The sequence below is a fragment of the Botrytis deweyae genome, assembly GCF_014898535.1.
Source record: "Botrytis deweyae strain B1 chromosome Unknown BDEW_004, whole genome shotgun sequence".
Classification (NCBI taxonomy): Eukaryota; Fungi; Ascomycota; class Leotiomycetes; order Helotiales; family Sclerotiniaceae; genus Botrytis; species Botrytis deweyae.
The window spans coordinates 1,886,215-1,907,689 of record NW_024066211.1 but is presented as its reverse complement, the minus strand read 5'-3'; the positions used below and the strand labels follow the sequence as shown (position 1 = coordinate 1,907,689).

General features: G+C 42.2%; 7 protein-coding genes across 7 annotated transcripts; 2 read left to right on the top strand and 5 right to left on the bottom strand.

Moving 5' to 3' along the window:
• Positions 1-895: 895 nt before the first annotated feature.
• Positions 896-4,326, top strand: EAE98_002576 (uncharacterized protein; the record flags this gene model as incomplete). The annotated part of the gene is made up of 4 exons (XM_038950196.1): positions 896-1,207; positions 1,272-1,642; positions 1,696-1,729; positions 1,779-4,326. 4 exons carry the CDS (start codon positions 896-898, stop codon positions 4,275-4,277), a joined length of 3,216 nt encoding a protein of 1,071 aa, XP_038813935.1. The 3' UTR covers positions 4,278-4,326.
• A 137-nt stretch (positions 4,327-4,463) lies between these two features.
• On the bottom strand, positions 4,464-5,778 carry EAE98_002575 (uncharacterized protein; the record flags this gene model as incomplete). Its single annotated transcript, XM_038950195.1, has 2 exons — positions 4,464-5,657; positions 5,711-5,778. 2 exons carry the CDS (start codon positions 5,776-5,778, stop codon positions 4,583-4,585), a joined length of 1,143 nt encoding a protein of 380 aa, XP_038813934.1. The 3' UTR covers positions 4,464-4,582.
• A 1,922-nt stretch (positions 5,779-7,700) lies between these two features.
• EAE98_002574 (uncharacterized protein) lies at positions 7,701-8,543 on the bottom strand (the record flags this gene model as incomplete). Its single annotated transcript, XM_038950194.1, has 2 exons — positions 7,701-8,233; positions 8,270-8,543. 2 exons carry the CDS (start codon positions 8,541-8,543, stop codon positions 7,701-7,703), a joined length of 807 nt encoding a protein of 268 aa, XP_038813933.1.
• Positions 8,544-9,042: 499 nt separating this feature from the next.
• EAE98_002573 (uncharacterized protein) lies at positions 9,043-10,158 on the bottom strand (the record flags this gene model as incomplete). Its single annotated transcript, XM_038950193.1, has 1 exon — positions 9,043-10,158. One exon carries the CDS (start codon positions 10,156-10,158, stop codon positions 9,043-9,045), a length of 1,116 nt encoding a protein of 371 aa, XP_038813932.1.
• A 2,664-nt stretch (positions 10,159-12,822) lies between these two features.
• EAE98_002572 (uncharacterized protein) lies at positions 12,823-14,709 on the top strand (the record flags this gene model as incomplete). The annotated part of the gene is made up of 1 exon (XM_038950192.1): positions 12,823-14,709. The coding sequence occupies one exon, from the start codon at positions 12,823-12,825 to the stop codon at positions 14,707-14,709; it is 1,887 nt and encodes a 628-aa protein (XP_038813931.1).
• Positions 14,710-15,029: 320 nt separating this feature from the next.
• Positions 15,030-15,785, bottom strand: EAE98_002571 (uncharacterized protein). Its single transcript, XM_038950191.1, has 3 exons — positions 15,497-15,785; positions 15,358-15,443; positions 15,030-15,306 (listed from the first exon to the last, which is right to left on the bottom strand). Exons 1-3 carry the CDS (start codon positions 15,663-15,665, stop codon positions 15,265-15,267), a joined length of 297 nt encoding a protein of 98 aa, XP_038813930.1. The 5' UTR covers positions 15,666-15,785; the 3' UTR covers positions 15,030-15,264.
• A 4,914-nt stretch (positions 15,786-20,699) lies between these two features.
• Positions 20,700-21,250, bottom strand: EAE98_002570 (uncharacterized protein; the record flags this gene model as incomplete). The annotated part of the gene is made up of 2 exons (XM_038950190.1): positions 20,700-21,092; positions 21,170-21,250. 2 exons carry the CDS (start codon positions 21,248-21,250, stop codon positions 20,700-20,702), a joined length of 474 nt encoding a protein of 157 aa, XP_038813929.1.
• Positions 21,251-21,475: the final 225 nt, after the last annotated feature.

The following is a 21,475-nucleotide window of genomic DNA, read 5'->3' as shown; positions in this document are numbered from 1 at the left end:
CTTATGTACTTTCTAGACCAATCAGCTTCCAGTTATGAACTGTGTTTTAAAATATGTATGTTAGGGATATTAGTTTTTACTTTATATTGATTTTAACATGTTGATGTGAAATACGAGCGGTTGCGCACAGACCTTATGCTGATTGATATCTTTCCAAGAATGTTAGAATTGATAACTATCGATACCAAGGTACGGACGACACTTCATCCCATCTTCATCCCATCTTCATCAATCTTCCACCGGCAATTAGTTTTGACAAACTGCTTATTGCTGGTCAACAGAATGGCCCGATACAAGTCGATGCTTATGGAAGAGTGCGCCCACTCTTGAGGATAATGGTCGTTAGGTATGGAAAGCTTACATAAAACCCACAACTCCACATGTTGGTTCTGACAAGATACTTACCTGTTAATCTAGCTCGATTTGATGTGCATCCACAAATGATAGTCATCTACAGATATACCGGGCTCTCAAACTGATTTATTCGAACCGATTTCAGTGGTCGGGACCGAATTTCGTTGGTTGATATGTCCACGGGTCGTCAGCATGAATAATAGAATTGCCTCATTAATCCCATGAGCCACTTGAACAAGTGAATGTCTCCAGTAATATTCAAAAATGTTAGAGACTCCCAACAAGTGTTGGTGGTGTCCTTACATATATTGGAAACGCACGTCCGAGGCTGAGTAAAATGTGAGCAGTTTTCCCCGCACCGGAATTAGTGAGATTCTTCTGTTGAGATTCCTTATTTCTTCGTCTTATCTTCTACTTCTTATTTAATTTGTCCCCAAATCCATAAGTAGACTGTTGTTCGTTTACACGCAACTATCTATTGTATCTCATTCTTCATTTTTCAACCCTGTTCATATTGAAATATTCATTTGAACCAACCATCATGGCAAAATCTTTCGAAGGAGTAGAACCTGCTACCTTCAGTACGAAAGAACTTTTGCCGAATCTTGTCGATGCAATTGCTGCAAGGGAACCTGAAGCTATATTTGCAGAATATCCTGTTAATCCCGTCAGTTATGAATCTGGCTATCAAAAGTTTTCATATGGATCTTTAGCAAATGCTGCTAATGGTATAGCATGGTGGCTTCAAGAAAAACTTGGACCTGGAGAAGACTTTCCTACCTTGGCTTACATTGGTCCCAATGATATTGTCGTCAATGCTTTCTTATTAGGAGCTGTCAAGACTGGGTACAAGGTGTGTAATCTGATTACTCCAAGGCCATGTTTGAACAAGCAATTAATATCTGCCACCTATCTAGGCCCTTCTTATATCACCAAGAAATAGTATTCGCGCGCAAGAAAATCTACTTACTTTTACCAAATGCAAAACTCTGGTCACAACAAGTCCCCAATCAGCTCAGCTGCAACCCATGATAGCTGCCCTGTCTTCGAAGGGTATTCAAGTACTCGAATTACCCAACATTCTGGACCTAATCGAAAAACCCCAGGAAAAGTTCCCATTCAAGAAAACCTTTGAAGCTGCTAAAGATGAGCCTTTCGTGGTTCTACACACCTCTGGAACTACAGAACTACCGAAACCTATCGTGTGGACTCATGATTACATTGCTACGGCCACACAGCGGAATGAAGCTCCTACCGGCTATGTTAACCAAATGGACTTGTATGCTGGGTAAGAAAGCGTTGATTATTGAATTCTATGTTTTCCAGCTAACTTTGGTGAAGAGTCCGTATCTTTAACACATTTCCAAGTTTCCATGTAAGTTATTCCAAATTCAGTGGCAATAGATTGACTCTAATCCGAACAGGCAGCCGGTGTCTTCTTCGGTTTGATCAACGGAATATCACAACGGAGTATTTCAATATATCCAATAGCTGGTTTTCCTTCAGCGAGTCTTTTTATTGACGGTCTCAAACGTAATAATGCTGATATTGCGGTTCTCGTCCCACCCTACGTTGTTGATCTTGCCCAAAATACGGAGAGTCTAGATTTCGTGGCCACAAATCTAAAACGTATCTTTTATCTTGGAGGTGCTATTCCACCGGCCGCTGGAGATATTATCTCTTCCAAGATTGAACTCATCGGACACGTGGGAGCCACGGAGACAGGATTTTATCCTTCCTTGAAGCCAATCAACGCACGATCAAACTTTTGGGGTCACCATCAATTTGATCCCTCCGCAAATATATCCTTTGAGCATCAGGCTGATGACCTTTACGAAGCTGTTTGGAATAGAAACCTTGATCCGGAAAAATTACAACCTATCTTCAAAACATTTCCAAAGCTTCAGCAATGGAGATCAAAGGACCTTTACTCGCCACATCCTACGGAACCTGATCTCTGGCTGTACCGTGGTCGAGGAGATGACATCATAGTATTCCTCACCGGAGAGAAAACAAACCCTATTTCTATGGAGCATCGCCTCAATCAGCACCCAGAGATCCGTCAAGCAATGGTCATTGGTACTTTGAGATTCCAGGCCGCTCTCTTGATTGAACTTGTCGACCAAAAGACGATGTCTGCGACAGAAAGAGCAGAGGCAATTGAACGTATTTGGCCTGCTATAGAAGATGCTAATTTGACATGTCCGGCACACGCCAGAATTGCAAAATCTCATATTCATTTCACGGAGCCAGGGCGTCCAATTCTAATCTCAGCAAAAGGAACTATACAGCGAAGTCCCACATTACGAGAATATGCTTCTGAGATAGAGAAGTTGTATGTGGATGCTGATAAGATGTCTGCATATAGTGCAGGTGAGAATGATGAAAATGAGGAGCTTGTCAATATTTGCAATGATGAGGCAGTGCATAAGCTCTTACGTCAAGCTGTTCTTAAGGTCACTAAATGGGATGAGGCCAAAGTACAGGACGAAGATAATTTGTTCGTTCAAGGAATGGATTCTCTACAAGCGTTGCAACTCATTCGAAATTTGAGAAGAGCTCTGAATAAGCCCGATCTCGCCATCTCTATCTTATACACCAATCCTTCCATTGCCCAATTACTCCAATCGATTATCGCTATGTCTAAGGATGAGTCGAACACAAATACAGTAAATGCATCGAATCGTCGTCATAAGATTGAGGAAACTCTCAAACAATACGTTCAATTCGTTGACAGAATCTCTAGTAAGCATGAGTTTGGAGAAAAGTTATCACCAGTCAATGAACACGTAGTTGTCTTGACGGGTTCAACTGGTTCCCTTGGATCATATATCTTAAGGACATTGATGCAAGATAAATCCGTATCGCATATTTACTGTTTCGATCGAACATCCTCTGCTCATTCCCGTCATCTGGAAAAGAATAAAAAGAACAACGAATCCACAGATTTCCCAGCCTCTAAAGTCACATTTCTCAAGACAGATCTCTCTAAACCCAACTTGGATCTCGATGACGAAATATACAAACGAATTCAAAGTTCTGCAACAGATATCATTCACAGTGCATGGCCAGTAAACTTCAACCTCTCGCTCGAAACATTTAAGCCACAACTCGATGGGATAATTCATCTTTTGTCTTTCGTCTCTGCAATCCCACATCATGTCTCTCTTCTATTCATATCATCCATCAGTTCAATTCTAGGTCTCGAATCAACACCCGTACCTGAGACAATCATTGATGATGTATCGGCACCTCTTCTAATGGGATATGCAGAGAGCAAATTCATCTCTGAGCGTATTCTTGATTATGCTTCCAAGACAAAGCTCCTGACCGTCGATATAAAAGTCGCTCGTGTGGGCCAGATTGCAGGTCCTGCTTACACATCTGGTGTATGGAATAAATCTGAGTGGATGCCAAGTCTGGTCGTCACTTCTTTCCATATGGGATTTCTACCAGAAAATCTTGGTAGCGATGAGATGAAATTAGATTGGGTACCAATCGATATCCTCTCATCTTCACTAGTTGATCTCTCATTCTACAAAGATCCTAACGCCTCTGAAAACGGCGCTAAAGTATTCCATCCTTTGAATCAGACTCCTACGACATGGAATACTCTACTCCCTATCATCTTGGATACGTTGAATTCTTTGAACCCCAAGGTCGCGATTACAACAATTCTCTACACAGTGTGGCTGAAGAAATTGAAAGACACGACGAGAGAAAATGCATCTAGTACAGCGGAGTTGGAAGCGATGTTGGAAAAATACCCAGCGATTAAATTGCGGGAGTTTTTTGAGACGTTGCCGCAGACGAAATGGTCGGATAAGGATGTGGAGATGGCGATGGGAGCTAGTGTGCATTTGAAGGGGTTGAAGGGGATTGAGGGGGCGTGGATGGAAAAATGGGTCAAGGGATGGATTTAGGCTTGGAATTCGGCGATGGGCAATACCTATCTTTGGTTGATGGGACTTTCATGAGGGAATGAGATATAGTGTTTTGATGTGGCAAGCCAGGGAAACGAATATTTTATTTTGTGAATTTGTTATCTTCCAATCCTTCCAGTCTAAAATAATCACGGGGTTTCTTTCATTTATGTCAGAGTCATGATTAAATTTATGAATCATCGAAATCGTGAATACTTCTAAGTTGTGGTTTCTTAAATTCTATTGTTACCCAAATGAAGCCACCAAATAAACCTCACCAACCATCACCAACAGTCATACCCCTATTACTTAAACAATGCCACCGACTTTCTACTATACCCCACGGTGGTAGGCCACGCGCTATAATCCGGCGCGAACAAAATCGCATCATTACAATCACTTCCCAAACTCGTATTATTCAACCACGCCGGTTCCCAATAATGCACACCTCTCCCCAGTCCATGCGGGACATTCCTCACCACACTAATAACATCCTCCGTCCACTCCAGCTGACCCGCCACCGTATACGGAATCGCAGGCTCGCTACTCTCCGGAATCGGATTATATTGCCCATCGCAAATCGCCGGATAATCCGTCTCGGCCACGTGAACCGGCTTGCGATAGGTTTCCGCCACCCAATGCAACGTCGTGCGCAGATTTGCCAACGTGGCCGCAGTTCCGTAGAAAGGATAGAAGGAGAATCCAAATACGTCCCACGCGGAGAGCGCCACGCCATTCGCGGTCAAGGCATCAAACCAGCGTTGTTGGAGCGTCACGTTCCAGCCATCGTCGATGTGGATCATGATTTGGGGTTTGGGCACGCCGGCTGCGAGGGCATCGTCGACGCCTGCGCGTGCGGATTTCCAGAGCGTGGCGAAGGAAGTGAAGTTTTGGTGGAGCGCGCTGGTGGGTTGGATATCTACATCTACGTAGCCGGTGGGCCAGAGCATGCCGTGACGGATTTCGTTTCCTAGGGCGACGATGTCGAGTTTGATGCCGGCGTTTTGGAAAGATATTAATGTATCTTTTACGTATTTTCTGAGGGCTTTTGAGAGAGGTTTTAGCTCTGTGGGCCATGCGGCAGGAGGAGGTTGTTTATTTGGATCGGCCCAGGAATCGGAAAAGTGGAAATCGAGATAGATCTTGTATCCTTGCTTTTGCATGCGTTTGGCTAGATTGAGATTGTATGCTAGACCGTAGGTGCCATCGACGGGGTCAACCCATTGACGAAGTCGCACGCTGTTCATACCGCCGTCGCCGAGGATGGCTTCGGCGGGACGGGTGGCATTGTGTTTAAGAGTATCTTTGAAAATGGAACCGCCTTGTTCCAGCATGAGGAGAGAGGATAAATCATGTCCCTTGAAGAAATATGAGGAATCTCTAGAGGGTTTGTGAGTATTTAGTGAGGGAGGAATAAAAATTGATATTCTTACCTTGAATGATTCTCTGGTCTTGCCAATGCGATGGGCAAGACTGTGATTAAAAGACTCCAGAATTTCATGATTTCTCTTAAACGTATTGTATTCCACACGATGAAAAAACAAGATACTTCTCAAAAAAAGAAAAAAAAAAATCGACACTCCCAACTCAATTTATACCAAAACCCCAATCTCCATCCGGGCTAAACCCATCTCCCCAACGCACACAACATGTGCAAACCATGTATGGCAACCCCACAAACACGGCATGGGGCCGACACGCTACCAGAACCCTTACCCCTGTTCTCCACGATCCGAAATCTCGGGGAACGGATTTGATTTTCCACCATACAGAGGGATGCTGAGAGAAAAAATACGATGTGCTCATTTATCCCATTCTCCACGTTCTCCGAAATCTAGATGCGGGTGTGGGCTCGCGACTGACAGAAAAAACCGAACACCAATCTTGCAAAATAAATGAAAATTTGAAAATGATTCTTTTTCAAAATTTAGTATTAATTTAATTTAATATTTTAAATCTTTTTGAATTAATTGATAGAGATTATAAGTTAATAAATAAGTATTACTAAAGATTTGAAAAGATTATATTGAGTTGTTGTTTATATATCAAATTTTGATTGAGGTGAAGATTTTTGGTGTTCGGTTTTTTCTGTCAGTCGCGAGGTGGGGTATATTTAATCTGCGTTTAATCTGCGTGGATTCTGCACCCCTCATTTGGGATGAAGCGGACCAATTAGGAGATGGGATGAAATTAGTGGGGATGTATTTCCGGGGAAGCGAGGGGGGTCTCCGATGCAGGCGCGGAGGTGAGGATGCTTGGGGTTTGGATTGGGGGGCGTAGGTGGTACCGAGGAGTTAGTATGATGGTCACGCGGTATGGTGAAGAATAAAATGTATGATGGTATTATTGTTCGGAGATTTTTTTGGAAAGGAAGTTGGATGCTGATTTGGTTTGGTGTGGTGGCGGTCAGAGTAAAGTTGGCGAGGCGAGGACCGAATTTTCGGGATTGTAAAATTACTTCGTGGTGTAGTGGGTAGTAAAATAAGCGTATTCTACCCACTCTTGGGAATCTTCATCATTGATCAGAAAAATTGCTGAACAATTAGGTCAACGGTCGACGCAGGGGATTTCACCCAAGAATTTTGAGCCACTTTTTGTTTTGAATCGTAAAGCGGCGGTGGATATGGTTCTTGGGTGATGCTGGGGCGCTGAATCAGAATATGCGGATTGCGATGGAGGAAAATCCGGGAGGTGAGTTCCTACTCAGATTTATGTTAACTTTGAGTTTGGTGCTAATCAGCGTGTCTTTAGGGCAGCAATGGTATCCTGAAATTTTGTAGAAGAAGAGTGATACTAAGTAGCCAGTCAGTATCCACAAATTCAAACTTATCCTATCCTAGATATTAGGATAGGAAGGCTCGATGGAGAGGAGTAGGGAGGCTCACAAAAGTAAAATCTAGGTCGGGAGTAGGAAGGAATGGCTGACCAATACGTACCACGTCGCAGGAAGCTCCTAAATAAGGCAAATGCGTAATTGTTTAGAATATCAAAGTTTATGACAAAAATTGGAACAAAGTTATCGACAGATTACTCAAAACGTACTACTACTACTACTCACACAACAATTTTCGAAGAAAGAAGTTACCGAGAAATAGGACTATGGTAATATTCCAGTAATGTGAGACACTCACGTGCAGAGTGCAATGAAGTTTGGAATCTTCAACTGTCACAGAAATACTGAATCATCTTTCTTCCTGTTTCCGAAAACACAGGCTTGATCCTGCCCTAGGAATGACAGACGATCGAAAATAAAAACTACGCGTAGTATTCTTAGGCTGCACGGGTATTTTGGTATCGAAGTTGAGAAGAACGTGTTTTAGCAACAGCTTCAGGATATGGGCAGCATAGTATCTACCCGGGCTGGTGAGACGGTTAGCTAGGTGTCACTGGTTTTTCCCCATGTTGATACAAATATAGGATTGCTTACCAGGCATGTTTTCCCAAGCCCCAGAGAGGGTACGTCGAGCTTGTATCTATGAATTTCGATAGATTCTTGGTTCTATTCTCGTCAATGAAGCGGAACGCGTTGAATGTTAAGCTATCCGAGTAGTAAGTGGAATCACGCATGATGGCTTGTAATGGTATACAAGCCACGTCTCCCGGAAGCAGACAAGTTCCGTCCGAGAAAGTGAAAGGCTGAAGAACTTTCCTTCGGACTGAAATAGAGTCTGATGGGTGGAGGCGCGAGGATTCTTTCAAAAAACTGTCGAGTAGAGGTAACGAATCAAGATTTTCTTCATTGGCCGAAAGCATCTCCGCTAGCTCGACTCTGAGCAGTCCCACATATTCTGGATGTTCACAAAGATCTTCCAACGCATATACTATACTGAGGGCTGGCTGGTGAACGACCGCGAACCAAATTCCCATAATTACTTGGACTATCTTTTGTGCCGACCACTCGTTCTTGAGTGAATTTGCATCGATGAAAAATTCGATGCAGTCGACTGGCTTGGGCCCTAAGTTTTTCTCATTGCTTCGAGCTTGTCACAGACGGTCTTCCACCACGAGCATTAAATGATCTACCAAAGTTTTTGATGCCTTGTGATTCCTCATCAGGACTGGAGCTACCAGCGGAGCCAAAGAGTCTGGCATAAAGCGAAGGACCTCTGCAGTAATCATCAGATCTTCGGGATAATCCAGCACAGCACTCAAGAATTCAGAATTATTTGATAACTCTTCTCCGAAAAAGATCAAGCTATTAGCCGCAACTGTAACTTTTTTTGCCACTGTGAAGCTGCGGAGTTGTGTCCAGATGTTTGCACACATTTTTCCAGCGGAAAGCTCGTTATCGAATGTATTAGAGATGATTCGCTGCAGTGGGAAGTGTAGTTTTGGGAGATGTGATCGAAGTACCCCTTTCTGTAACCTCCATTACCCGTGGGAGGTGCTTCCGCCCTTTGCCCCCAGATACAAGGCTTTCCACGGGATGACGGCTACAGGGATATTTCTAAATAAATGGCACCTTCTCGTGTGAAGTCAGTTACTGGTCTTTTACTTTGATTCTAACCAATGATTATGAAGATCCTTAGAATGGCCGAGGAATTGCAATCATGTAGAGATTAGCCAAAAAAGGAGAATGATATATGAACCCAGCTAGATAGCTATGGTAGCCATGAATTTCTAAGCCTCGGGTGCACGGGGCTGATAATCTAGACGTAACAGACAGAGAGCATGCAAAAAAGAAACCTGGAGGATTATTTCAATGAGATGTATTACAAAAGTTCCCCTCAACTGACTTCGTGTCCCTTTCCTTGCAAGCAAGCCCTCAGTTGACCTTTTTCCCATCTTCTGCCTGCTCCACAAACCACTTCCCACCTCTCTCTATACCCTCAAGAATACTCACCTTTGGAGTATAACCAAGAACTCTCTTTGCTTTATCGCCGTTTAGGGTGCGAATGATTGTTGTCAGACGGACCGATTCCCTAGTAACTCTCGGCTGCCGGTTGCCGAAACTTCGTATCCAAGTAATATACTCCCCAATAACCGCCATGAGCAGTGCAAGCCATTTAGGAATGATCTTAATATCTTCGTCCTTGATAGGAAATCCAATCGCCGCAGAGATACGTCTCTGGAACTCCCAGAACAAGATTCGCTCATTGTTGGTAATGTTGAATGTTTGACCATCAACACGAGTTTCGAGCGGTGGTACCGGCTTTCCATAGGCGCTCAAAAGAGCTTGAGCTGCTAGAATATGTGCTTCAGCTAGGTTTCCAACATAGATGAAGTCGTATTCATTTTTGCCGGCACCGATCTGAAATTTTCCTTTTCCTTGTCGGCAGACATCGACGATCTTGCCCATACATATCGTATCTCGCTCACCGAAAGCGGTGGCAGGACGTAAAGATACAGTCAGCATTGAGGAGTCGCCATATTTTCGGTTGGCTGCAAGAATCTCGGCTTCAGCGACCGCTTTAGTAAGAGTGTAAACACGCTTTTGTGCTGGATATTTGAGAACAGGAAGATCCTCGTCAGCATCAATCAGATCGCTGATATTGTCGTGAATGACCGATGATGTAGAGGTATTAACGAATGCCTGAACCGTTCCTACTTTGAAAGCTGCGGAGATCAAGTTTTGGGCGCCGTTGACATTGACTTCTTGGAATACCGAAGGCTGAAGCACCATGGAGTCTGGACATGCAACATGAAAGATAGTACGCGGCTGTGCCTGAAGCATCACCGACTCAACACCAGGAAGACTAGTGATATCACAGGTATGATAGGTCACATTGGGGACTCGATTTCTGGTGGTATTGATGTCCAAAACATGGATCTCGCAAGTCGGTTCGGATTCAAGAATATGATTAATGAGGTGAAAGCCGATAAACCCACATCCGCCTGTGATTAGCACAGGGCTCAAAGAAGGAGTGCTGGTGGTTGTCATCGTACATTAAAGTTTTCAACCTTGATGTAGGTATAAATGGATGGGAACAGCAGGAAGTCGAATCTATGCTTGTTGGCATCTGTTAAGATTTTAACCTATTTATGTATTGGAAGGAGGTTGGTGTGGTGTTGGAGAGTGTTTGGTGTGGAGGCACAAGTTTTGAATCCCTGCTTCACACCAACCAATGGAGGAACAGCACTCTAATACCTCCGTCGGTAACAAATTGCAGGTTTTGGTAATGGTGGCCTGTGCCACAGACGGGCATGTTCTTTTTTGACCCGAAGAGCCCGCCATATCAGCGCAGCGTGGCATGCCGCTCTGCTGCGGCGGGGTTGCGTGGTACCAACGATATTGATCGGCATACGAACATACGATATTTGTCTTCTTGGTGAATCATTATTCGTTATTGCTGTTCTTGCACATGCTACTCGAAACAAGGATTAGGTGGACCTGATGGGAAGATGAAACGACGTGAAGAATATTTGCCATTCAATAGGGACTTATACCAATACATGACTTCCATGGAACAAAATATTCTCGAGAAAGAGGAATACGGCACGTATATCTTGATTAGTGTAATAATTGAATTCCAAGGATCTCTATATTCCTGGTTGGTGTATGCCATACACACTTCGGTCGACATATTTGGGACGTTCCTGCATCGTGGATACTCAAGACTCGCAATACACAAGATTGTTTCTAGTTCCTATAACTTATAACTGAATGTACTGATCAAGAGTGTAGATGTTCTCTACAAATGGTATCGCTTATCCATTCACGCTAGTCTTTGCCAAACTGTCAATCTTGCTGCTATATTTGCGTGTATTCAACGTCAACCATGCTTTTAAAATTATCGCTTACGCCGGAACTTGCTTCAAAGCCCTGTTCTATGCGACAATGATCGGTGTTACTATCGAATCCCTCGTCAAGCGCAATGGACTTAATGCGAGCAGATTTAGATTCTGTTTCAACTCGGTCACCCTATCACAGACATTTATGTTCTTGTGCTGCCATTCCCTCTCATTTTAAAACTCCAGTTGCGCTTTAAACATTGGTTTGGCTGCCGTCTTTGCAGGTGGCATCGCATGAGTGCCTCTTTTACATCGTCTAATTACGCTAGTGCTCAATCTAACCGAATATCAGAGCGGGCTTGCGTGGCAAGCTTAGCACGTGTAATCGAATATTCTCTTCAATACAATAATCCGGATAACTATGGAATCAAGCAATCAATGCCGAAGTCACGTAAGCTATACCTCCACAAATACACGCTATTTGTTCTTCAATAATGATACTGATCCTTTACAGAATCTTCGAAATGAACATCGGAATTATTGTTGCCTGTGTTTCCTGTTTTCCCACCTTTTTTGTGCACGCCAGAAGCAGAATATCCTCACTTTCTCAGTCGCTCCGGGACCAGTTACATTCCACAGACTCTCGATCTTTCCCAGATGACCACAGCCGTAAGATGAATGATACAACAGCAAACCGAACCAAAACAGCGATTGGAAGTGACGTCCATGAACTCGGAATGAAGGGTAGCCATTATATGGAATTGCAAAACAACATATCAACACGAGACTTGATGAGAAGTAGTAATTGAACTTTGCTACACACCTTCTCTCGGGTGCTGAGCCGAGGTCATTTCTTGACTGGGATGTTTTTCATAGATTTAATTTTTCTGTAATTATACTTACATCATTGAATACCGTCGTCTATTATTTTTGAAAATATATATCGGTAGTGCGGATACTGCTTGTGAAGTAACGTTTAGATTAGGTCGCGAGGTCGCGGCTCCGCATTCATAGCCTGCTCTGGACCTCGTGCAACTGTTGATATACATGTTGATTTACATGTGGTTGTCTTTTTGTCGTGTGATAAGAGACATGTTGTTGGACTTTTTGTGGCATCATTGAGATTTTCAGGATGATCGATTGTTCTGATACATTGTTGGACATCATCTGATGCTTCTCTGACAAATTACACTTTTGCATTTATGATGCATACTTCGGTTTATGGACGCTCAGCTTCATGTTGAGGCGGATTGATTTTCGACGTGGAATTGATTTGGGTATTTGGCGTTTTTCAAAGCAGATTTCTTGCTTTAGACAATGAGTTCTTTCTGTCTTGTAGAGGCCTTTGAATGATTTAAAAATTGCACATAAGTCAAAGCGAGTACTTCTTTTAGCAGTACAAGTGCGGTAATGCTTGAGCCTGTCGTCGAATCGCTCAATGATAAGTTTTTGTAGAATCAAAATCAGACTTCGTAACGAATTGACGATTCGAATCCTCCAACTTTGGAAACATGGTTAGATTTGATTGCAATTGGACTTCTATACCTGTATCAATACAAATCTTGTGACTATTGGTCCAAGCCAAGCAGTTTTCAATGAGAATTTTACATGATTATAACTTCGTGTTGATCATCAATCTGGGCGTCTAGTAGTGGATGCAACAGGTCGGCTCACCTGGTCTCGAGATTATTTCGTGTATAAGTAGTAAATCGCTTCCAACTAATTGGCGAATCTCACAACAACCATTACATCTGAGAACCATTAGAAATCACAAAGATACTATCGGATTAAACTGGAGAGAGCGACAACGAGCCTAATTTTTGTCTCAGAGTAAACAATCTGTTTCACTAAAACACCTCAAAGTTATTACACAATGTCTCAAGATCAAGGACAATCTGCTTCTAGAAAGAAAAAATCCACAGGGCGAGAATGGTCGGATCGCGACACAGATACCATCAAACGTTTGGTGAATGATTGCCCCCATGCAGATTGGGAGACACTCCAGAAAGTATACGCGAAAGGGAAATACGAACTCTCAAGAAGTTATAGTCCATTAGTTATTCATGATGAAGTGAAGGCTAGATGGAAGAAAATCGCCGAAAGGACGATATTTACCCCAGAACAATGGATGATCTTGTGTAAAGAACGAGATTCCAAAGATCAGGCCCGACGTAGCTACAGTAGGATTTGGTTGGATTATTTTCCAAATTACACGAAGAAAACTCTTGAATTAAAGTATCGAAGTTTAAGTGATGAGGATATAAAAAATTACCTAAAGGCATCTGCGAATAGTCAGAGAAAGATTGCTCGAACAGAACCTCCAGGGGGATATGCTTTGAATATGATTCCAGAAGATAATGCCAAATACGTCTATGCCACTTGGCTCGAAGGGAAGGAGAGGCGAGAGATGAACGATGATCAGTATCTACACACATATTTCCTGAAATATGGCTTCAAGAATCTCACCATAAACGCCATAAGTCAATTTGTCAAGAGAATGAAAAAAACCCTCAAACCGGTGCCTAGATCTATCCCTGCTATTCCCACCATAAAAGGTATTTGGTGGAATCACGAGAATCTCAATTATCTCAAAAATATTGTGGAAAATGAACTAAAAAGTGTTTTCCGTGGAGACTGGAAGATGGTACTTGAATATCGCTTCGAAGGCTTAGGGCTAAATCATACCATGCTCTCACAGAAGTACAATGCTCTACGCTCTGGTAAAGCTATGGTAAATATTGACGTGCGGATAAATCCTGCAAATCTGAATCTGGAGAAGCAAAATAAAGTTTTTGAACGGGCCCATGGACTGAAGGAAATTGTTTGGGATAGCGCAAATGATGATTTTGCCCTAGCATACTACTCATATTGTAAGGGAAAAAGATCTCACATTGATACAGGGGTAGACGGGGAAGTGTTCCTGAAACGCCATGATTTTACAGATACTTTGACGGAGGTATACGATCGTGGCAGCGAACTTAAAAATGGAGGATCAAAGCCAAGTGGCAAAGAGATAGACTTAAGAGCTGGACCACCGGGAAAATACTTGATGGATTTAAAGGATTGGGAATTCCACGAATGGCTTTGTGACACTTCGGATCATAACCCGGGTGAAATCACTGACCTGATGAAGTATCATATGCCACGATGTGCGAATGAACCAGCTGAAATATACGATCTACGGCGACATATGTGGGATACGACGGGACATGAAGATATAGAATGTCCATTGAAATTCACTAAAAACTCTACTACTAAGACAAGCAAAAACACGAATAAGACATCAAGTAGTAGGTCAAAGCCATCTAGTAGTCGAGAAACATCACAACGAACCGATTCCCAAGATAACCGAGACCTATATGAGGTCACTCCTCCACCTCCCAAATCATCCCGCTCAAAGCAACCTGCAGAAGGATATGCATCAGGAGGATGGACAACCGTAAATAAACCAGCATCCGAGCAGCGACGTCATTCTCCATCTAGATCCAACGAGCCCGAATCACGAACTGCATCTCTTGCATTTCGACCAAGTCCTTCATCTGGTGGAGAGAGTCACAATGAGGCTTCAAGATCTTCACGTAGCAGAACAGAACCTCATCAGAGTGACCGCCGACAAGAGCCCACTTCTAAGTCTCGCACCTCGGATAGCAATACTAGTAGATCAGTGGCGAAACGACCTGCTAGATCACCAGCTAGATCGCCTGAAAGGAAAGATGGTAGTAAGCGAACGAAAGATGGAATTGATCCACTAAGAAGGTAAAGAAAGATGGGAATTGATAGAAGCCAAGATACACTCGTCCCGAAACCGTAATACACTAAGTCATTCTCGATTCTAAATTGATGTGCCAAAAATCATATTAAAAATTATCATATAAATCGTATTAAGCCGCACTTTAGACTGTCCTCCGCTATACTACTGTACACACTTTCATTGACATATAGTGATCATACGACACTTCATGAATGTCACATCTCGATTTTAAATGCTGGAAATGTCTGGAATGCCCGTTCTGTGTATGAAAAATAACAAATTGTATTTGCTAGTTGCTAATCTGGTACTCCTTCCTATCCAATACTGACTTCAGTCGTGTGATTGAAACAAATTGTACATTGTGTCTAAAGGGGTCGAAACAAAATCAAGAAGCCAAATGCAAATAAACAATCAACATTCCATCTCCACAACTCCATCATCCAAACTGCGATATATGAAAATTCAGCCGCAAGTCTATCTCAGGGTCAAGAGTCTTTCTGATCTGTCAAACCCAAAGATTCTCGACATCTGAGCTAAGCGCAAGTATAGAGTCTCGCGAATCCTCTATGAATTATCTGGAGAAGTGCAAATAATACCTTGTCCCAACTGTTCGAGTAATCAGTATCCGCACCCAGACAGAAGAGCAATACAACTCACGATAGGAATATCGCAGCACATGTTGATTTTTCCAACAGTGGCGCAGACTTCGTTGAAAGATGCTATATCTGTGTATGCATCCGGTGCTGTTTGGCATTGAGTTAGTAATTTGCTCCGACTGTGGGAGGAGAATACATACGAGCCTCGCAGTCTAGATCAGCTACACCAAGGACATCAGCGTCGCAGCATTGAGGATCGCCGCTGCTGCAGATAGCATCTTGTCGAGATACAATGGTTGCAGGCATTGCAAAAGCAGATGCGAATAGGGCAGTCATGCTGACTATGATGCTAACTTTTGAGAAATACATATTGATGAAGGATTTTGTGTGGTTGATTTGGTGAAAGCAAAAGTTATTTTCTTAAAGTTTATTGTGATGATGATACTGAGAATGAACTGATGATGATTGTGAAGAGGAAACTTCTTGCACTTTATAGATTCTCTGAGCCTGTTCTTGTTACTCTCCTGGTGGCCAACGTAGCTCAGCCATGCCTTAGGTCAGATACATGATGTCAGTTCATGAATTTTCTTGATATTTAGCACAAGGTGACGATAACATATAGCATGCTCTATCCTATCGTTGGAAGTGATATTGATAAGAATAAGAAAAGCAATAACATCCAGGGAACTAACATGGTGATCATTGGATAATCCGATTATGTGAAGCTGAGTATAAACTTGGATAGTGATTGCCGAAGACCAATCCCATAGACTACCATCGGTTCCTGACATATAATATCACCAAGTATGAGCCACTTTTCGGAATTCCGGATTCAGCTTTCCAAGGATAGGGGGGCAGCGAGGATCCATGGGATAGCTTCAGCACCCAAAGATCAGCGACTTGCGCATGATATATTGGTTAATGTGGCTCGGGCTGAATAAAATCATGTGCAGACAAAAATCAAACTCCTTTTCAAAATTCGATTGTTAATCAATCAATCAATTTTTGTATTTCAAATCGGGATGGATTCTTCCAAGGAGTATGATTAATCGGATGGTACAGTTTTGATTCATTTCAAGCATATCTGTAGCTACCTAGGTATCATTAGATATGTTGTTTTCTGAGACTCTCTTTTTTGATAATACAATGTGCACCGTGCACATGAGTTCGTTCAGCTCGAAGACGGCTATTCGTAGGAGAAAAAACAGGCGGAATTCGACTATTTCTAAGATATCCTTTACAATTCAATTATTTCCCTTCAATATTATAAAAAATAAAATTTCGAAATATTTTCTGAACAATAAAAAGCTGATATTTCTTTTGATTTCTTTGAATTTATATAAATCATTTATAAATTATTTTTTATTCAATTAAGTTAGAAGATTTCAATGAAAAATTGAATTGTCAAATTCCGCCTGTTTTTTCTCCTACGAATAGGACGGGACGTAGCCGTTGTGGAGAATTTATGATACTACAGCCGTAAGCTTCAGGGATCGGCTAGCCCCATATCTCCACGCTTGGCGCGATCATCGTGATATATCGTTGGGATTGAAGTGTCAATCGGCCAATTTTATATTGTTATACGACGTGCATCCAAACGACAAATTTCGAGACAGCTATAGCCTCGTGGGCGATTGGCGAATGATGATGCTTCACGACTTGATTTCGATCTCTCTTGCAATATAATCGTATGATAATGAGCAAGTTTCCTGTATCGGCATAACATATCATACCATAACAAGTATTGAAGGCCTGGCTAGGCGGAGCTTCAATGATGTTATATCAAGGCTATTTTTGGTATGCAGATAGACAACCGGTTTTGTCAGAATGGAAACCATGCCTGCTGTCAAGCAAGGAAAGATCCGAATTTAAAACCCAACCATGTGGCAAACATGCAATAGCATGTTGAATTATCGGAAAGGTCCTCAAATTGCATTTTTTGGTCGGCGTGTGGCAAAGGTCTTGGTCCGGTATTTCCAATGCAAGCCAATATATAAGAGCCGTAGCGATACCCCCGATTGGTCAATTGGAGCGAGTTGAGCATTCCAAAACGGTAACTTTGTCCGAAAGATCGACAATTTCTCCTTTCTTTCGCTTGCTCAGGTACAGAAATCTTGACATTGAATAGGATTTGTTGGTTCCAATTGAAATGGGTTATATCGTCCGCGTTAAAGGTTCGTCATAGATGACAAGTTTGTATGGTCATGCTGGTAAAAAAATATCTTGATAAGTTAAATCTTCTCATTTGATTCATTGTATTCGTGTGGGAAAGATATTATTTTAGAGCAATTAACGAAGTTAGCTTCAAAGATTGGTCGAGAAGCATTTGACGTCGACGCTAGTCGCACTTTTGCATGCAGCTTACTTGAAAAGGCACGCATATATCACGTGCAAGACCCTTTCTCTACATGCTAGCCACCACATCGGAATTTTTATCCCCCATTGTATTCCAAGGAAAATCCAAGATCAACTTAGCAAGCGTTGACAGGATGCATACACAAGAAAGTCTTGATGCTGATGTCTAGATTTACGAACGTTTTATGAACAACCTTCATTGGTGACGGCTTAACATCACTTCATCCATTCAACAACATAGATGTCGAATATGAAAGCAGTATCCAGTTTCTGCCTAACGCTTTCCCAGTCGTTCACTATTGTAAGATCCATCCTATCCCTATCACCTGCAATGAAGTTGATAATGTTCGGCTGGATGAAATATAGGAGCGATGATCTCCAACGTTCGGATAGTCGAATTTTGTCCGCCATTCCTTCCGCCTAACCAACACTCCACTCCCAAACATCCAGTCGCAGAGGGTCTGCTGTGAAAGTCATATCTATCTCTAGTATTCCTTCGCATCCTACCAAAAGATTGATCTTTATTCCCAGCTCTCGCCATCTGTGTAAAGGATATAGGGGTTGTTAATGGATTAGGAAAGACATTCCAATGTTTTTGCATGCACGAGAAACAAGAAAATCACAAGAAACTCATCGGTCGATGCCGTGCAGCTTATTTCAGAACTCCCCTTTGTACGAGATTTCGCGTACCAATATCCGTTTCGCCATCATATCATTGTATTTTCTTTGCTCGACTTCGCGTCTTTCAATTCCCTTATCGACATCACAAAGCTCGCGGTGTAATTTTTCAACCTCGAAGAGTGTTTGTTCCTTTAGAAAGGCTTGCTATTCTTCTCGTAAGCTGCAATTTGTTGTAAATGTTTCTGAATTTTATCTGGAAGTCTTCGATTTGTTTTTGATGTTCGCGAATGGCATCTTGAGTTTGTGCAATTATGTTTGTGGATTGTGTGGACTGTTGAGTGACGGCCTTGAGGACTTGGGAGCCGGACTGCACGGTAGTATGTTAGTCAATTGCGGGCTCATGTTACAAGTAATGAAGAAGAAAAGTGTAAAGCGCAAAGGGTGGGTTGTATAATTGGGTAGAGCTTACCATCTGCCCGGCATGTTTGTCTGCCACTTCGTTGTTGTTGGACTCCATGATTGTAGCTTGGGAGTTCGAGTTTGAACTTGTAATTCGAGGTGCACTAGTTTCGAATTCTTAAAGTATTTGAGATCAGACAAGCTTTTGATGTTGAAGGCGCATGGGATGAAGGTCGAGGAAGAATTTAAGAAGGATAGAAGGTAAGGAAGGAAATATTGAAGTCAGGGTAGGTGAATGTTCCCATGTTGGAGATGTGAGTTGTATATTGGAAGTGATTATTCCTTATTCAAAGGTTTTCTTATCTGAATACTTCTTGGGTCTGGTCATCGAAAATGGACAACGCAATGAATGACTTCCCAATCTTGTTCCCAGCTATTGACCCACATTTTGTAAAATATCGTCTAAGCGAGGGCAGTGAATGAAGTATGTACGAAGTGAAGATATACTCCTAAACCAATCACCACCAGACTCCACCCGCTCATTCAAAAAAAAATTACAATCACCACAAAAAGATGAATCAGCTTCCCTAGAAAACAAAAACAAAAAATCCCGGGTGGTTGCAACCGCATCATCCCCTGATTAAGAGACTCTTGATGATGGGGTCAGGCGCTCAGACTAATGGACGCTGGCCGAAGAGTGAGAACCATTGGCAGAACACATCGTTAGAAACGCTTTTGTGAAGGCTTTTCGCGTACTTGGAATATATATTAGAGTAACTCCACGCCGCTATACTAATGGATGATGATAGCACGGGAAGGAAGTTGCCGCCAATGCATCAATGTGGGAAGTAAGAGAATGTTTTATGCAGATAAATTTCATTTGTGGTTATTATTTGCAAGATAAAATTTCATCAAGTTTCGTTCCTGCTACCATTGGTATGTTCAATCTCCTTGTTTATGATCGTTATCAATTTTGTATCCAGCTTGCGCGCGCTATCTTCGATTCTGATGTCTGAAGCCTGATGTCGCGGGAATATTAGTACTGGCTCGTAAGGGCTGAGTATGAGTGACCAAAAGAATCATAAATTGAAGCTTGAGAGCAATTACTCACGCTGCAAAGTAAAACATCCGGTTCAAAACCAAATTGGTTCACAATCATTCTCAGTTTCTCCATCCTCCTCAACTTCCTCCAAATCCGAAAGCAATCCCGCCTTCTCCACTTCGGTTCTCAATCTATCGTTCAGCTCCTGCTCAAATTCATCAATTTGCTTTTGAATCTTCTCGAGCTTTGCCACCTTTTCTTTGCAATCGGTATTGTATTCCTCATAATCTCGAATTTTTTCTTCGTAGTCAACATTTTCTTGTTTTAACTTTCGGATGCGTTCTTCATAAATTCGAATATCCTCTTTGTTATCTTGGAGAATCATTGAGAATGAATAGAGTTCTCCCTTATTGTGGCGGATTGAGCTTTGATTTTCTTTGATTAATGCTTTGATCTGAACAAAAGGGCTCATCAGTTGGTCTTCGTGTTGGTAAAGAATTTGGCATCGTATCGAGAAAGGGGGTTTGAATCTTGGATAACCTACCTTTTTGGAAGCACCATCTTTCTTCTTTCCAAAGTTTCCACTCATCTCGGAAGCGCTTCTTTTCGGTGGCATATTTGCTAGTTGAAAGATGTTGAGTTTTATTTGGAAGTTGAGGGTATTTAAGAAGAAGGGAGATCGCAAGGCTCTGAGGGAGATCAAGGAAGATAGAATGGGGTTTAGGACTCTAGTAAATATCACGAAAGATCAAAGAGGACCTGGACAGTAAAGTTCACTTTCTAAATTTGAAGTGTTGATTTCCGCTGAAGTCAAGTCAAGTCTAGCTGATAGATGTAACATTCTCCCATGTCCCGTACCCCCAGTTCCCACGCATGACTTCTGGCTCTACTGCTTGTTGGAAGAGCTCTTGAGGAGGTAGTGTTAGCATCAAGTCGTGAAGTAAAGACAAATGATTCATCGGAAAGGGGATCTATGACTTACACCATCAGACATCGCCTTTATTCTCCTTGCTTTCCACCTTTATCCTTTTCTTAGATGAAGATTCTGCCTCATCTAATCCCCTCTGAATCATCGCATCTAATTCCACCTTTCCAGCCTTCAAAAGCCTTTTCAAAAACTCCTCCCCCCGGCCTTGGGCCACCAGAAGTAATTTCTCCTTTTCTTTGAGTCCACTGGTTTCCGCTCTGTATTCTTCAAGTGCTTGCTCAGCACACCGTAAGTCTTTTCGCCTGATAACAAGTTTCTCTTCGATTCGTCGGATTTCCTCCTCTTCTCTTTCAATCTTAGATTTTATGTCCATGACAATCCGTTCGAGGTATTCCAAGCCTCGCGTTCTGCTGTTGATATAATTTTGACACCCTATGAGCGCTTCTCTGACCTAAGAAGTAACAAAGTGTCAGTTGTTGTTTCAAAACTATTTGATTATGACAACGAAAAAAGATTGAATTTGCTGACCTTCTGGAGTGGGCCATCTAGTTCAGTCTCGCGGACCATCTCGAGAGCGGTTCTTTTCAAGGGCAAGTTGATAGTAGACATACTGCTAAACTTTGGGTTTGGAGTTGAGGATCTTCGACTTTTTACTATTTGTGAAGATGAGGAGAGTATGGCTGTCCAACAAAATTATTTCTCCAGACTTGATTAAAGGCACGACGCTAACACAAGTTTCATTTTTGAAGGTTGAAGTGAATCACAATAAGAGCTTGTATTAATCATTGAATAAATTCTCGTGATATGAAAAGATCATTGCCGTAACTGCAAACT

Excerpts from the sequence above, each read along its gene's own strand:
- EAE98_002571 (XM_038950191.1), bottom strand. The coding sequence starts at position 15,665 with ATGTATTTCTCAAAAGTTAGCATCATAGTCAGCATGACTGCCCTATTC. Across the intron at positions 15,444-15,496 it reads TGATCTAGACTGCGAGGCTC|CACCGGATGCATACACAGAT; the intron begins GTATGTATTCTC and ends AATGCCAAACAG. Across the intron at positions 15,307-15,357 it reads TGTGCTGCGATATTCCTATC|TTGGGACAAGGTATTATTTG; the intron begins GTGAGTTGTATT and ends TTACTCGAACAG.